This window comes from Melozone crissalis, unplaced genomic scaffold (assembly GCF_028551555.1).
Source record: "Melozone crissalis strain CALT ecotype California unplaced genomic scaffold, PUWL_Pcris_2 ptg000045l_1, whole genome shotgun sequence".
In the NCBI taxonomy this organism is placed as follows: domain Eukaryota; kingdom Metazoa; phylum Chordata; class Aves; order Passeriformes; family Passerellidae; genus Melozone; species Melozone crissalis.
This window is the reverse complement of record NW_026535823.1, coordinates 15,543,560-15,561,774: the sequence shown is the minus strand read 5'-3', so window position 1 is coordinate 15,561,774 and position 18,215 is coordinate 15,543,560. Positions and strand designations below refer to the sequence as shown.

The window sequence follows — 18,215 nt, the reverse complement described above, 5'->3', positions numbered from 1 at the left end:
CCAGAGCTGAAACCGGGATTTTTAAATACATATTGCTTATTCTGACATCGCTAATGGTTTTGAAGACATTAGTAAGGCAGATTGCAAATGATTGTACATAAATAATTTTTTTACCTTTCAGTGCTGTATGTTCAGTAAGTACATAGTTGTTTATTCTGCAGATTTTAAATGCAAGGAAAAAAATCCCTCATCCTTAAAAACTGGAGAAGTTGTTTCCTCTGTAAAGGGGTAACCTCTGTAAAAGGCATTACTCTTTCACTGAACTTGGTGTGAGGCTTTGGCTGCTCAAGATGGAGGATTGCTTAATGGAAGTTGTAGGAAGAGTTATCTGTGTGGAGATGCTCATGCCGTGAACTCCTTGCTGAAATCCACATACAAAAAGGGTATAATTTTTAAGGGATGTAGATAAAAAGTGAAAGATGTTGATGGTTTTATGAAAATTGGCTTGTCAAAGATAAGAAGAATTGGCAGGTTTTCTTGTTGCGGCTGCCATCAATTTCATTGTTCACATTTGTGTGTTTAAAGTAGATGAGTAGAAATGTTCCAAAATCATTTTGCAGCTGAGCTCACCAAACTCCTGGAGCTTTGAATGATACTGTTGATCTTGTTTTTACTTAATTAGCAGGCAATGTTAGGAGTGACTTTGGTAGGTATACTTCATTGTATTAACAGAATAATTAGCACGAGGCATATAAACTAATAATATTTCAAGTGCTGTATTTAACTTGGGCAGTAAACATGGATGTGTCATAGATGTGCCATTTTTGCTAGCACATTAATTAAAATTAGTTATTAGTTAAAATTAATGATGCCTAAACTTAGGTAATTTACTTCTGAAGTTTTCAAATTGATTACAATTACTAATAATTTGAAAGATTTTAAGAAGTACATTACATGTGACTGGAAGGTGTTGTAATTTAATAATACTGTATACTTTACATATTTCTACAGATACGCAGATTTAGAAATGTACAAAAATAAAAAATCTCTGGATGGGAGCAATAAACTGTGGCTATTATTATCAATTTGGGTAACTTCTGTCTGCATTGCTATGCTTTGGTAACTCCTTGTTCTACTTCAGTTGGATTTCACTCTAGCCTGTGGTATTTTTACATATTTTTAAGGTCCAAATTAAGTGCATTCATGTTAGACTGCAGCATTGAACTGTAGCCACTATACCATACTGTAAATGTGTTATCATAGTGCTTAGAGAACTCAGTGCATTTTGAAACAGGCACAGTCTATGTGCAGATGTGCCAATTAAAAACTGTGTATAAGTTTTCTTTATTTTGCTGTGTTTACTTATTTAAGCTCAAATTCCTCTTAAGCAATAGTCTTTGTAGTGTAAGATAGTTTTAATATTGGCTGATCAAGATTTTTGTATGCACATGGCTCATGTCTGTGAGAAACAGCAAAAAAACCCTATTAACAAAAGCGTAATTAACCCTGACCAGTGTAACCTAACCTTCAAGGTTAACGAATGTGGACTTCAGACAACTTCATATTCTATGTATTTTTATTGTATTTTGAGTGGATATCTCCTTTTCTTGTTCTTTCAAACATTTTGAATTCCAGATTTTATCTTTAGGTTGAACTTTTGATGATTTGCATGCTAAAGCAAAGGTCCTGCATATTTGCTTCTGGGAGCCTGGGAGAGGTCACTGGTCAGCTCCCTTCCTACATTCTATCACATCAGGGTAGGGTACAGATAGGAAAACTTTCTATAAGCAAAGAACTTGCCAGAAATAAAACCACAGTGGTCTCTATAACACAATTTGTGATTGCCTGCAGTTTGTTGCTGATTGGTTGAGGCAGATGGTTGTGTTCAGTAGCCAGTGCAACATTTTACTATTTGTCTTATAAACTAGATATCTTAAGTTGCATTGCTTTTCTCTTAGTCACTTATTTCCTGTCTGGATATGTGTCTGATGTTCTGCAGTTGATAACCTGAAATCACATATATTTAGCCAAGGTAAAGCAAGAAGTGCTTTCTGCATAGAACAGCACTGAATACTACTGCTATTAAGCTTTCTCTAGTATGTACAGGCTGAAAGTTACTCTTTTTTTTTAATTGGTTGTTGGTATGTACTGGCAGTTGTGAACCAGAGTGATTTCTGCAGGAAGTGTGTGTATTTATATATTATTTCACGACTGCAGATATGCAGGAATTTATAGCCACTGTCTTGTGGTAATTTTTACTTTTTTTTTCCCATCTTTTCAGGGACTAATGGGTGAAAGCAACTTTATATTGTATCCAATTTTTTTTACCTGTACCCACAGAGTTACATTTCTGTATTAGGAGATTGTGTGCTTATGAAAAAAGTTTATGATACAGAAAAATTATGCATCTAAAATAAAGGTCTCAGAACTCTTAGGTCATATTTATATATTTCTTTTTAAAAAGTGCAGAGAAAAGCTCCTCTAGGATGAAATTTTATTAAAATATGTTTTCAAAATCAGTTATTATCAGATAGCAAGCTATTTTTTCTTTGCTAGAACTTAGGCTGAACTTAAAGAACAGTTTTTCTGCAAAAACTGCTGGGTTTCATTGAATATTCATAGCTTGAATTGGACTTAAAATATGCCTTGTGTATACTGCTGTTCATTTTGTTGCTTTTTTATATAGGTTCCTATTTCTTTGTTTAATAAAATAGGAGTTTCTCACTGAAAATGCCAGGACCCAAGTTGCTCACATTATGGCCATTTAAAGGCTTTGTCAACCTGTAAACATTCAATTTCAACAAGTTGATCTATGCTGAATTGAAGGAACTCTATGCAGCAGGGATGTGGCTTATGTATCAATTATATTTAAATTGTAGTATACTATTTGGATGTGAGAATAATGCTTTGAATATCATTAGTAAAGATGACATCTTGTTTAGGATATAATTGCCTGATGTCACATGGAAACTGAATTCTTCATCTCCTTGGTGGAGAGATGCAGAGGACTTAGATCAGTGCTGTGGTTGTTACAGAACATGGGTTTTTACAATAGTCTGAATTGAGTAGAACCATTCCTGTGCTCAGTGGATCTTGGCAGTGCAGGGTTAATGGTTGGGCTTGATCTTCAAGGTCTTCTCCAACCCAAATGTTTCTGTGATTCAGGACTAGGTTTCTAATTTTTTTCGGTTTATATTTTTTTTAAACTATGCATTTGCAGCTATAACTTGATTTGTAAATGAGCTAACACTGTGTTTTAGTCATTCTCCCAGTACTTCTTAAAACTTTTCCTCTCAATGCAAATATTGTAGCCTGCTGTTTTCAGTGCATATTTATGTTTGTTAAAGTTTTAGCAGCAAAATGTTTGAATTGGATCAAGATTTTCAAGTCCAGTGAAAGCCAGACTACATCATGAAATAGCTACTTGCCAGTAAGTCTCCAGTTTAACAGCAGTTTCAGCAGTAGTTATTAGTCAGGTTGTGAGGTCTCCTCCAACATCCCTTGGCCTCTCCCCAAGTTTCAGCAATTTTGTTTTAAGTGCTGTATAGGGAAGGATCTTTCAGGTTTGCTGCTGCTTAGGCATAGACTCTATTTCTACCAAAAGACCATGTTACTCCTCTAGTACCTTGCTCCCCTTGGACTTGGCTTTTAACCTTTATGGACACTGATTCTGCTAATAAAATCTGTTAGAGGATGAGATTGTTGTTTTAACAGTAGTTAAATTCACCTTTCAATGACTCTGAACGAGTTGTGCTCCTGTGTCATAAACGTAGTTTTCTATTCCCGAGTGCAATTGAATGATGCATCTTCAGCTGAGAAGTACCATTTATAATGACAAATAAGAGACTGCAGTAAGAGAGGTGTCATACAGTGCCAGAATCTCTCAATAACTCTCCTGAAAGCTAAATTTAATTTGTTCCATGAATGTCTTTAAAAGTTCACTTCTGTACGTGCATGCATATTTAGTGTATGATACAACACTTCATTACTGGAACAGGAAATTACTGTTAGGTGATGCTGAATGGATAACCAATAGTAGTAAAAGTACATATTCTCTTTGCATTCAGCAGCTGACATGTTCATCTGTCTTCCAAAATCCATTGTTAAATATTTTGGCATAAATTTTACTTTAAGAAGGTGGGCTTCATTTTTTAATGAATGGTACCAGTTCGGCTTTCATTGTACAAGAGGTGCTTTTGCCCATAAGTAATAAACAGCTTTTGTCTTGTTTACCTGCCCTACTGCTAAAAACATTTTTGGGCAATTCCATAGCACTGAGAATGCCTGTTACCAGTCCTCCCATGCTGTCCCTCCACCCCCCATTTTCTGATTCCCATATGTTCTTTTGTGCCTAATTCTGTATTTTTTGTATATATTACTGTAATATATTTATCTGCTCTTTTACATAAATGTTTTTACCCAGGCATTTGTCTACATAGCTTTTTTTACAGTAAGTAAAAAAAAGTTACAAGTATAGTGTAGTTGAGGTTTAAGACCATGTAGGAATAAAATTGTGTGGGGGGTTGTGTATGTGAACTAAGTTGAAGCTCTTAGTTGCTGTTTAGGAAAAGATACACATATTTAGTACATCAAAATGCTTCTTTTAAGCTTCTTCTTTAAACTTACTGCAGCAAAAGTTGAAAAACTGTGTAAAATGCCAGTGTTAGTAGCAATGCTAATAGATGCAAAATCAATTGGGTAATACAGTAAGTAATAAATTACTGTGTTAAATAGAGGAACATTTGATATACATATATGTGAATAATTATATACTGGCCAGTGCTACCTTTACTAGAAATGGTGAGATTACCTGAAGCCTAATTTAAATAAGAACTTTAGTGTAACAAAAAGTAAATTCCTGGACATTATGCTGTGGAAAGGTTAATATGTTAAAATTGTCTGTTGAAAAGCACGCAAAAGACAAAACAGTCTTTTCTGTTTTGTCTTTTCTCAAATCTGCCAGAACTGATCTGAGCCATCATGTTGAATATTTTTCTGGTGATGTAAAAAAAAACGGTTTCTTAATTTCAGAAAATCCTTTAGTTTGAAAACTTTCTCATTTTCATTTCTGATTGCTAATGTTTCATATTTTTTGAAAATTTAATGAATTGAAATTATTCAGAAAACTGAAGTATGAAGGGCATTGGACATGTAGTCTCAGTATCACCTTAATTCTTTTACCCTTCGCAAGTTTGTTTTTAACATGTTTGTAATGCATTGTCCAGCCTATCACAGTTCACCTTCTTTCTTCTGTTCAGGTTTTTTTCACTTTTGTAGAGATTTAAATTAAGAACTAGAGAAGACTGTTGTGTGATGGGCTTCAGGTGAAAAGTAAAAGTACTTTTTTTTACACAAACTTTGGCTGTCTATCTCTTTGAGATAGTGTTATAATGTATGATTTTGACAAGTGGAATCTGGCTACCTGGAAGCTCAGTCTCACCATGTTTGCCAAAATGGTTCAGGTTAGAGTCCTGTATAGACTTCAGATCCTAGGTCAGTGTGTATTTTTTCAAATTTTACTCCTCTGTGTTCCACCAAAATTTGTCTTTCTCTGCAGCAGACCAAAATAAAAAAAACTACTATTGCATGGATTCTAGCATTGTCAGTTGGAGATACTGCTGGCTGAATTTTGACCAGTCTTGAATGTTGTTAAGTTTTTATTGGTTTGTCTGCTGTAGTAAGGTGGAAAACACTTCGTGTTCTTCAGTGCAAGAACTTTCTAAAAGCTTAGTCATGGAAATTTTTTTGGAGGAGGGTTGATGGTAGTGGTACAGGGTGTGGGTATGGAGTTACTGCATGATGTACCTCTAAGACATACTGGTTTTAACTGATAGGATATTTTGAATTTTGTATTTAGATAAATCTAAACGTTTTTTTCGGTAGAAGAAAGGGAAGTCTTATCACTTGTTTCACTAATGTTTAAGTGCATGCTGATTTCCAGCACTGATTAATTCATTAATATTATATCTTATGACAGTGTTGTTCTTTAGCTCTTGACTCTGATGTTTACTCCACTGACATATTTTAAACCTAAGTTAATATTTTTTTTCTGGCCTTCTTTCAAAGGCAAGATTTCTTCCATCCAACTGGTTAGCTGGTTAATTCACCAAAAGGAATTCCAGTTGGAATTTTGCTGTAATTCTTTGTAAGAATTCTGGAGAGTAATCTAAATAGTCTGTCTGGTGTTTTGTACATTGATGCTAATGCTTTCCTGATTCTTTCAGGGAAATGTATCTGGATCTTCCCCCATCCCTGTCTGTGTTGGCTGCATCATGTTATTAGCTGATTTTTCCTTTTTTATGAGTGAGCTCGTGGTTCAGAAGGGACATTTTCCTACCTTAAATTGTTGGTTTCATCAGCTTTTTGTGATGTCAGTCCTCTGGGTCATCCCCTTTCTCCACTCTGATCTTTCCCAGCATTAATGATGCTTACTGTCTTGCTTTGTTACTTTTCTACTTTTTGTGTCCAGTTCCATAGTGCAAGCAGTTCTTAAAAAAACTTTGGGATCTATTAATGGTCCACCACTATTTTACTTCTTTCAAAAGATCTCTAGGTAGCCACTAACTGTTTTTACTTTAATGTATGTTGGAGTTCTTATGTGAGCCCTTGTTAGATTAATAAGTTATTCCATATTATTATATGAGATGGTTTACTGAAACTGAGGTGTAAAGGGTTTTCTGAGGTCTCTGTCAGATGACTATGTCTTGAACAATCTACCTTCCATGAAACTAGCATTTGTCTCTGCAGAATTTGTTCTGAAGCCTTGAATTGGACCTAAACCAAATTAGATGGCTCACTTAAAATTAATTTCATGTTTATAATTAAAAGCATTTTTTAATAAAGCATTAATAATATCAGTAAACTTTTCAAATAGAGTCTGAATATGTCTTTCAGCCAATGGTAATGACAACAAGAAATTCAAAGGTGATGATAAAATGGATGGGGCTCCTTCTCGTGTTCTTCATATCAGGAAATTGCCTGGGGAAGTGACAGAAACAGAAGTTATTGCTTTAGGTTTACCTTTTGGTAAAGTAACCAACATCCTGATGCTGAAAGGGAAAAACCAGGTAATTTGATGCTTTTTGTTTTTTCATATGCTTACTGTCTGATTTCAAAATATATTGTTAAAATGGTGTTGAAGTAAGTGTAAAGCAGTAAGTGTTCTAGAAAAAAAGTGCTTTTGTTCCTTTATTTTTTAAAATTAATTTACACTATCTTTTAGTAAATTTTGGAGGCAAACGGGGTGGTTGGCAGCTACATAAAGCAAAAAGTTAGTTGGAAGAGAAATATTTATTCTTGCATCTTCACTGATGAGTTTTTGGAGATGAAGTAACTTAGCAAATAAAGTTGGTATGTGTAGAATGACATTTTCTGAAGACTGATACCAGTTTGTTAAAATGTGTTATCAAACCCTTTGGTTTTTTATGTACATCTAATATGAAGATTACCTACTTTGTAAATACTGAAAATTTTAATTCTTTTAATTGCAGGCATTTTTGGAACTTGCCACAGAAGAAGCAGCTATCACTATGGTTAATTACTACTCTGCTGTGACACCTCATCTTCGTAACCAACCCATTTATATCCAGTATTCCAATCATAAAGAACTAAAGACTGATAACACACTTAACCAGGTATATTTACTGTTCAGTAGTATCACAAATGCAGACACTGTAGAAGATGAGGCATGGCACGTGTTCTTGGCTCATGTGCCATATTTGAATAATTTGGTTTTGTCCACATTCTAACACTCCATAGGTCTTACCTATGATTGTTCCATTTTGTGGCACTGAAAGGTGTTTGCTTTCTGTGCCATCTTTCCATTACAATAAATTTTCTTAATGTGTCCCTGATGTCAAGAGGCAAAGGTTCTCAAGTGTGTTTTTAATAGTTATTTAAAAGTTCTAAATAACTTCAAAGTTTTTGTCTTAGAGACTGTAGGATGGTAGAATTAACTTCCTTGTTCTGACACCTGAGATTCCAATGCCAGTTTGAATTCCCCTAGTGTTGGCTAATGTCAGTGTCTAAATTTCAGTGCTTTGGATGATCACTCCACTACCACTGGTAACCTCAGCTTGTGATCTGCTTTTTCTGGAGAATAATACCATAATGATCACCCTAGAGACAAATGTACTCAATAAAAACCACTATTTTGATCTCCATTTTGCTCTTGCCTCCCCAGGACCTATTTCACAACAAATACAGATACATATGTCTATTTTTAGTAGAATTGAAGAATTGGCACAAGTAATGTGGTGACCAATTAATACAAACTATAGAGAGATAAGAGACTTAAACCTACCAGAAGTCTGATGGTTATTTTAAGATTAATTTCTTATGTTGCATTTTTGATGATACAAAAAACAGTGTAAGTGCCAAATTAATTTCTATTAATTGTGTCCTCTGTTAGGACATGTAAATAGTAAAGTTATGGCTGTTGCCTTTGGAAGCAATTTCAGGGTAATCTATTGAAAGACATTTTGGTTCAGATCAAGTATAGTGTTGATTTTTCTTTTGGTCTTTCTAAATAGTCTCCTTCCTTAGAATACTTTGATTAATTTTTATAGAGGTTACCCACCCTCCCAAATGACTACTTAGGTATGATGCTAGGTGTTATTTTGAGCTTGTTTGACAAAATACTCATAAGAACTTTAATATTTACCATTTTTTAGTCCTGTGTTCCTTCATGTACTCAGGTTAATTTTAATGGAATGAAATATGATGTATAAGTACGTATAGACAGTGCTGACAAGGGTCATATGTTAAAATTGACTTTGCAAGTTGTAGTTCATTGTGTTATACAGTTTGAACTTTTCCAGTCACTGTAAGGACTGATATTTAATTGATATGTGCTTATAGAAAGAGTAGGAAATAATTATGCAACTCAGCCGAGTATCTGGCTATCTTGAAAGTTGTGTTTCATGCATTAGGGAAAAGAAGTGTAATTGAAAGACATTTCAATGTAATTAATGTTAAATGTAGAGGTAAATTTTGTTTTCCCAACTGGCGTTCACCAGGTCTTTTTTTTTCCCCCCCCTTTCCTTATTCATTGATTTGATTCAGTATGAGGAATATCATGTAAGTTGTGAGACATGAAATGGTGTAGTATCTCTAATACCTTTAAAATATACAGTATGGATTAATATGATGGTTATTATTTTTACCTGGCATGCTCACTTGTCTCTCTTGTTTTGTATTGTTTTGCTTCATAAGGCGACTGTAATGAAAGTATTAAATTGAACCTCTTTTTTCTGCACTTTTTCTTTCTCAGAAAAAGACATCTAATCTTTCTGATACTGTCAGTTTTGGCAGTGGAAGTAGTTACATAGATGTGTGTTTATGTGGTATCATGGTTACCTTTGAATTTCTAAAATCCTACTTGTGTTTAAAAACAAAAAACCCCGTATATGGAGAGGATTTTGTTTTTCTTTTTACAAAAGAGGGTGGATAACAGGCACCAGTTTGTTTACCTCTTAGTCTTTTGTATTATTTCATCGTGTTAAAACTGAGAGGTTTGGACATGTTAGTTTAGAATTTTCCCTTCCTATTAGAACCTTCTACATAATTAAAATGGCAGTGAAATGTTAGCTGAGATACAACCTTTTGAACATAAGATAAGTACTTCTGCTTTCCATAGCGTTGGGGTTTTTCCTTGGTTGGTTTGTGGGTTAGTTTAGCTTTATTTCCTGTAAAGGAACGAATCTTGAAACCTACGAAATCCTCACTTTCTTTATCCTTACTAGTAGAACAATAAGCTTTCTACTGAAAAGATTGATATTGGTGCCTTTTGAAGCTCCTCCTTAATGTGACATAAGGATTAATTGCTGTTTTCATTTTTGTTGGCCCTTCTCACAGAGTCAGACTGCATTGCACTTAACGTTGTGTTATGTCTGTAGTTCTGAGTTTTAAATTAGTGGACTATTTTGTGTTTCTGGAGTTAACTATATTAATATTTCTGACTAATTTTAAGCTGTTATCTTGAAATATTAAGAAAATCTCTTTTCTGTCATTTTTTTAAGCGGGCCCAGGCTGTTCTTCAGGCAGTGACGGCTGTGCAGGCATCAAACGCTCCCATTAGTGGGACCACTGTTAGTGAGAGTGCAGTGACTCCAGCTCAGAGTCCAGTACTTAGAATAATTATTGACAACATGTACTATCCAGTAACCCTGGATGTTCTTCATCAGGTAAGTCAGATTTCACTGCAGGTTGAGCTATGGTTGGGAGAAACAGATGTGTAAAACTGTACCATGTTTTTTGGCAGATATTCTCTAAATTTGGTGCTGTATTGAAGATAATCACATTCACAAAGAATAACCAGTTTCAAGCTTTACTGCAGTTTGGTGATCCAGTAAACGCACAGCAAGCAAAACAAGTAAGTATAGATCTCTTCTAAGGCTAGAGATCTTCCTTAACTCTCAGTATTTGTAAAATGTTGATGTAACAGAGTACTGCCATAACAATGTGTCATACTCCTCCACCATGTGTGTGAATCTTCTGAGATTAAAAAAAATAGTAGTTGTTATACTGTGTGAAATCAGTGTTTAATGATAGTATGTTTGTGGATACTGTGTCTAAAATATTTCAGACATTTGTATGAACAAATATCATAGTAAGACTGCACAGAGGTGAAATAATATGCAAGACTGCAATAGTAAAAATGTCTACCAGAAGTAAGAATGTAGGATGGCAGGGTGATGCATAATTAATTCACTGTAAGCAGCAAATTTAGTAACCCTATTGAATTGTTGTTGGCAGGTGCTTTTAAGCATCCATACAAAAATGTGATTTGTGGATTAGTTACAGATTTGTGCAAGTATTTAGTTATAGTATCCTTAAAAAAAAAAAAAAAGAAAATCTAAACTTATTTGTAACCATAAATGCCCAGAAGAAAGAGTGCAGTTTACTCATGTGACCAGACTGTGAAGAAGCTCTGCAGCAGTGATGGGTGAGCAGGATCTTGCTTTTGTTTCATAGGAAACTCTCCTATCCTGGGTAGGAGAGGCAAGAACAGGTAGCTGGTTTTATTCATTATAGCAGGAGAAAGCCTATGGATAAATTATGGCAAAGATCAACAGCATGTCATCTAGACCAGATGGTTTGAATTAATTGAATGGCATATGTTCACATTTGTGGCAGTAGAAAAGGTGAACCAAAGGGGAAGGTGAGATTTTTATTATTATTATTATAATTTTCAAGAGATAAATGGAATTAATTTGTATTTTCAAACCTTCACATGCAGTCTGAGTTTGAGGAAGGCTGATTAAAATTGATGTGCTGGTTAAGTGTTGCTTGGCAGCATAGAAAGTGCTTATTGCCTGTAGATGACAGACTAGCTGAGAACTTCACAAAATTGAAAAGCTCACACCTCAGGCTAAGTTGGCAAATTTTCCTCTTGTTAGAGGAAAGACAAAAATTGTCTTAATTTTCTGTTGTAAAGAATGAGGACTATATTGAAATAAAGATTTTGTGAAGTGGTGGAGGGTGGTCATTTTTGTCCCTATCACCAAATGAAATACTCAGCATTGAGTCCAGAACTGTGAGATGGTCAAGACAGGGGATCACAAAGAATTGGACATGTTTTCGAAAAACAGAGTGTAAGTTGTCATGCTATTGTGGAAAACAAGAGAGAAGAGATGATTTGCAGCTTGATTTATGGTGGCTTTAAGATAATCTACTCCAGAAAAATAGTCTGGAAATACTTGTAGATCTGGAACACAATTTAAATTAGGAATGTCCTTTTCAGAGTTGAAATAATATCAAATATTAGCTTATGCCTCAGAATCAAGAGAGATGCAGATATATCACTGTACTACATAAGAATTGGTACAGTTGGAATGGACCTTGCAGGTTTAAATTAGTGGTACAGAAACTACATCATAACCTACAAGTTCTGCAGAAATCAATTGTAGACATTTAGATTTATATTTGAAATATTTGATAACGAGTTGGATGCTAAATAAATATATTTATTACAGAAGGTTGTAATTCAGGCTTCACTTGTGTTTGGAAAGCCATTTTTCAGTAGTAGATGTTACTGCTGCTTTCAAAGTGCTTTTCTGATGCAAAGTATGACATCAAATGTTTAAGCTTTTGACCTCATTTTTCGAGTCATTTATATTATCAGAAAATGTAATGGAAAAATGACATCTGCAAAATGGACTGTAGTGATATGAAAATTATCAGTGTAATTCTAGGAATATATTATAAAGAAGTTACAAATGGAAGGATGAGGTAGGTAAAAGTGTGAAAGGAATCTAAGAATCTCTTGCTGTTTTTGACTTCAGACAAACTGATATGAGCTTGCGGGACTCTATTGGTCTTAAAAAAACCCAGCATGTATTTGTTTCTCCAGTTTTGCATGTTTTCATTAGGGTGCCTGTTCACTTGTAGTGTGTGTGTGAATGACAAAACTTCATTAAATAAGTGATTCCTGTATGTGCTGTGATTGTCAGAGTAATGTTGGAGCCTTATTGTCAAAATGAAATGGTCTTAGGTTTATGGTTTCATATTTTAACCAGTCTGTGCATAAACATACAAAATGTTAAGAGTAGTACCAAGTGCAATTACTAAAGGATGCTAATTTGGAAGGAAGGTTTGATTTCCCCACTGCCTCACAAACTAAATAGAATAGAATACAGTTCTTACAGTTAAGCCACTGTGATAAAACATGTAGTGCCACCAGAACAAAAATACCTGAAGGAAAGAAGCAGTCAGGTAGGGGATAGGGGAAAAAACCTCTTCAGCTTAAATACATCTGGATGTAGAAGCAAGATAATGTGGTGGCTGCAATTAAGTTGCATGGAGTTCAAGATCAAACACATGGTAAAAGAGTAAAGTTTTCAATTTGTTTTCCATCCAAGTTACTGTAGAAGATAATGGGGAAATTTAATTTTCCAGTGGCCCTCTTCACAGGAAATCTGAATATGGCCTTAATAGAAATTGAAGACTTATTAAGGAAGTTAAAGAGCAATTTGAAAAACTCAAGTGATGTAAGTACCAAGGAGAGATGCTATGCATTTGAAGGTTTGGAGAAAATAGTGACACTGACAAGAATGTGCAATATGAAGCCTCTAGCCCTGTGGGATCTCTTTTGCAATTTGAATGAGCAGCTAGTGAAAAACCTCATTCCTCCTCTGCTTGTTTTGTAAGAAACTCATTTCCTGTAAAAGGACAGTGGCTTCACTGATACTTGTTTCATCACCACCTTCAGGCTGGATCGTTATGGGTTCCTGGGGTGAAAACCAGGAGCTTCAGGTTCTGTATAATGCAGCAGTCCAGCCAGGGTGGAGAATGTAACTGAGAATGGGCAGGAGTACAGCACATTGAACTGCTGTGCTTCTGCTAATGAAGGTTTTGTCTGGAGATGTCTGTATGCATATGGAGATACCTAAGCATTAAAAATAGCCCATTTTCATTGTAAACGATGAGTACTCTTAGCATAAGCAGCAGATTTAAATATTTGAACTCCAGTACTCTGGTATACCATGAGATGAGAGTGCTGGTGATTCTGTCTGAGAAGCTGACTAATTCAGAGCATTGCCTTCATGCAGATGTACTGGAAGTACTCTTGCCAAATCATGGATATTAACAGTCATTAATGACTCATCTATAGACAATCAACTGAGGCTCATATGTAGTGCATGCAGGTCATCTTGACCCAGTGTTAAAAATAACACTAGAGGTTCTGTTACAGTGTGCCAGTTGATCCTTCCTTGGCCTGCACGTGATTCAAAGATTCCAGTGAAGTTTGACTGCACATGTCATCTTTCCAGTTGTTTTGCCTCTCAGCTTCAGGGTAGCTCTGTGCTGGTAGCAGTCTGCAAAAGATCTCTGCCAGTCTGCATTGCCCTAAAATATGTAGTAGGAACTTCAGGTAGTTATTGCAGAATGGAAGGACATCTTCAGATAGGATACTGAGCTGCAGGGCTATTTTCTGCTATTATTGTATTAGGCTTTTTTGGACATCTTTAGTTCTAAGGAGCACAATTTATGCTCCATTCAGATGCACAGATCTGTGGGATGCACTTGGCACATATTTTTCCCAAGAGATACTTACCGTACAACCTTCAGTTACCTTGAGGTACTTACTTGAGCTGGAGTATGTTTTGGAGAATGTTTCCTTCCTTGGGTTTGGGGGGTTTTTATGCCTTTAGCTCTTAACACCCTTCTGAAAATCTTAGATTTAGTTTTTTGGGTTTGCTGATACAGGCAAGATGAAGAATGGTGCTCACATTTGTAGAAGGTCTCATGATTCTTGATCTTCTTGGTTTGGCCCGTCTGTGATGTGGTGTGGTATCACATGTGAAATAAATACACGAAAGAAAAGTTTCTTAGCAGTAACTGGAGTTCTTGGAGATGATGTTGTATGTACATTCACTAGCAGTGATTGGCTGGTGTCATGTTTTTCAGCATGTCTGATAGGAATAGTGTTTAAAGATTTGTTGCACATTCTTTTGCTATACAAGTAAGAGCTCAGGACACACATTCGCATTTGTGACTTTAGATGTGAACAATTAATCTTGAAAAAAATGCTGGTTGGCGAGAATCTTTCTTGCATTGTTAGGTGTATGAGGTGTTTGGTGCTGCTGGTAGAGATGGTTGGGGTGAGTGTTTTTGTTTTTTTGTTCTTGTGCTTGAATCCTTTCCTAGAGTTTGACTGCAGTTCTTATTAAGAGTGCATCTCCTTCCTTTCTCGCTCAAGATGTTCTTTCAGCCCATCTATCCTCCAGCTACAATAAATTTCTCTTGTGCAGTACCTTTTATATGTATTTTTGGTCAGTTTGATTTTGGAAGAAAGAGGAGCTTTTGCTGTTTCAGTAGAAGTTTAGTTACTTGTATAGCTCCCTTTAAACCCTGACTACTCTAGAAACTCCAGACACAGATATATCTTGGTTTGCTACTTCTTAAGTGTGAAATATTTCCATCAACTTTGAGGCTTTCTGCAAGCCACGAGTCAGTATTTCTTCAGACTCCACACAGAGGTAAAGTATGAATCTTGTTGGGTCCTATGATTCAGATTAGGCTAAAGAATACATCCTTTCAGTCTCAAGAGTTCACACCTGTTTGCTTCATCATGGGATTGGGTGTTCCCTTGCTGGGCAGTGACATTGTATTGACAGTAAGTAAACTCTGGCTGGATAATTTGCACCTTCCTCTAATCCATATTTTAGTGGATTTTAGAAGGTAGGAAGGCTTCTAAAAGTGATGGTAGATTCTCAATATAAACTTTTTTAGGTGTAAGTGTTCAAGTGATACTCTTTTCCCAAATACCAACAGGAGTCTTGGATTGTGCTTTGTCACCATGTATTAAAGAGTTAGCAAATGGTGTATGCTGTAATGGTGGTGCTCACCACCACCCCAACAATACAGATTTAATTAATGAAGCTTGTTCTATGAATAATGACAGTAAATTTTGCTTTTGAATTGTTGTATAAAACATTTTTAAGCTGAATTTCAAGCATAGGAGTTTCTCTTTAATTGCTATTTGTTGATACAATGCTTAGATTTTCCAGTTAAATTTTTCTTCTATATGTTCTAAGACCTTCTGAGCTATGGCAAAATAATTTACATTGACTTACACATTCTTTTACATTGACTGCTAATGGTGGTAGTTCTTTTAAGTGGTTTTGTGAGCCCTGGAGATGTCAGGTGAGATAATGTTTTGTGGGGACAGCCTTGCTGGCCCAGGCCTAGCAGAGGGGTGTCTGCAAGATGTTCAGTTTCCAGATGCATCACTGTATGAAAACAGCAGGCACACAAGGTTTGTGCAGTGCTAAGCTTGAAATAGTAAGCCCTACTAGAACCTGGATGAGTTGGCAGGTATGCTGCAGATGTAACCCTGCTCACTGCAAGAGCTAGCTCAGGTCCAGAAGTGGTACATTTCAGTCTAACATTTCAGTCCAAACAAATGTGTGTATTTGAAAATTTGCTTTGTTTGGTTTTGGTTTTTTTCAGTGCATATATGTATAAATATAGTAGCTTCATATTTAAATAATTAATTGATTGAATGCTAATTTGCTAATTTTTAAGATGAGCTGCATCGTCACTTCCTAGCACTCCCTAAGAATTAAACTGACTTTATTACAAAAGTTTGTGTATTTTTAACTCTCCCATATTCAACTCGTAGTGAATGAACCCATTTACATTTTGGGCATATCCTCCTTTCACTTAGAGTGAAAGGAGGATATGCCCAAAATGTAAATGGACTCAAATCCAGGTACTGACTTGCCTGGTGGATAAGGGAGACACACATATATATGTGTGTGTGTGTGTATATGTTGAATTCTTTTACAAAAGTGTTTTCATAGAGTACTAGTTGTCATGTTAATATACGTCCTTTTAGAAGTACCAATTAATTGTGAAAATAGGATTTCTAAAAAAGAGTATTAGGAACATCAGGTTAGCAGTTAAAGTTGGTTTTGTCTCATTTTTGGCACTAACTGCCTTTAAGGGGAGAAGGGAAGCATGCAGGAATAATGTATATATTATGCTTTAACAGATGGCTGTCTAACATGGCAGTTAAGTCTAGATTTTTTTTCTCAGTTGATATTCCATGTAAAATTCTTGACTTTTTGTTTTTGTTCTTTTTTTTTTTTTTTTGAGAAATCTCTTTGGCATTATGTCTGATTTTAAGCTGTGCTATGGAATGCAGGTTAATTAGCTGTATTCGACAGACAAAATTTAAGTTTTTAACTGTGACAGTGTTAAAATGTCCCTTGCCACTTTAGTGCATAAAAACAGTTTCTAGGTAAGAAGGGAACATGGAGCTTCCTGGCATCATGTTGAGAGGTTAATGCATTTTAATTGGTTTTAAGCTAGACAGTAAGACAGATAAATATCTATACACTGACCTTGTTTAAAATAAAACAACCAAAAACCCCAACCTTGTGCAACCAACTGTTACTGTGTCTTTTAAATAAACTGTGATCTTTTTTTCAGGCCTTAGACGGTCAGAATATTTATAATGCTTGCTGTACCCTACGAATTGATTTTTCCAAATTGGTGAATTTGAATGTCAAGTACAACAACGATAAGAGCAGGGACTACACTCGTCCTGACCTTCCATCTGGCGATGGACAGCCAACTCTGGACCCAGCTATTGCTGCTGCATTTGCCAAGGAGACCTCTCTTCTAGGTATGATGTTTACATTCTTCTTCTGTATTGCACAGCCACTTCATGAAATATTCATTAATCCTTCTAACAGCTTAAATTACAATAGTGTCCAAAGGCCCAGGCATGGTTCAGTCTAGACTGTGATCTGAATTGTAGTAACATAATTATATTGCCTTTAGAAGTACTGCAAAAAATGAATGAGAACTTGCATGACAAATTGACAAATGCATAAAGTACTAGAAAAAGTTGTTAGTTCAGTTTATATCCCAAAGTCTGTCCTTCCCTCTTTCATGTGTTCCTGTCTGTGGCCACCTTGCCCACCTTCCCTCCTAATTTGTAAGAGAGACTTGACATGATTTGCATGATTTCTTCATGCTAAATGGTTATTTGTAATATCAGATTATGAAACTAACATTTTGCTGGTTTCCTTCAAAGGGGAAAGATTATGCTCTTTGCTTAAAATACCCAAACCCTTTGGTGCTACCTGTAGTTTTTGTGAATAAAAGAAAAAATCTATAGTTGCACTTCTAGTGATATGTTATAGGAGTTCTGTATATCCTGTCTCAGCCTTTGAGTTCATCAGAAGTTGTTGAAATGCTCTGAAAAAGGTACAGATATATCTATCTTCTGATTATTACCAAAATAATCAATGCATGCTCCTACTCCTGTCAAATTGTTTTTTTGGAAGAGCACCTTTCACTCTTTAAAATGTAATAGCACTCAGATATAGAATCATTATTTTTTACAAGCTGATTTATTATGTTGTGATCATTGTTCTTTGCACTTAGTCTTTTTTTTTGCTTTCTTGGATAATTTCTCATTTTTGTTCTGAAGAAAACATAAGAACAACATAGATTTCATGGGTTTTTGTACAGTCTGGGCCAAACTGAAGTAAGTTTGAGTTACTCTACAAAAGAGGGGCCTCTGCTTTGTTATGAAAGATAGAAGGCACTTAGTGAATGATGTGAACCCAGAAGAGGTAAATATTGTAGTTAGGGCTACTGAATGTTGCACTGTATTTGACAATTTTCTGAAATTGTCAGGACACATTTGAAGGATACATTTCATATCTGCTGTTGGAAAGTACACACAAAGGCTGTGCCTTATTCACATGTGATTCTCAGAGGGCATATTTCCCCATGAAAGAGTGGAGCTCCATTTG

At 35.5% G+C, this 18,215-nt stretch overlaps 1 protein-coding gene across 9 annotated transcripts in view; it reads left to right on the top strand.

Moving 5' to 3' along the window:
• Positions 1-18,215, top strand: part of PTBP2 (polypyrimidine tract binding protein 2) — a 153,998-nt gene that overhangs the window by 126,369 nt on the left and 9,414 nt on the right. For all 9 annotated transcript variants that reach the window (XM_054285552.1, XM_054285556.1, XM_054285554.1 and 6 more), the window contains 5 exons: positions 6,835-7,007; positions 7,431-7,574; positions 9,960-10,124; positions 10,202-10,312; positions 16,879-17,074. In XM_054285552.1, the coding sequence (XP_054141527.1) occupies positions 6,835-7,007; positions 7,431-7,574; positions 9,960-10,124; positions 10,202-10,312; positions 16,879-17,074 (789 nt within the window). The remainder of the gene's footprint in view (positions 1-6,834; positions 7,008-7,430; positions 7,575-9,959; positions 10,125-10,201; positions 10,313-16,878; positions 17,075-18,215) is intronic.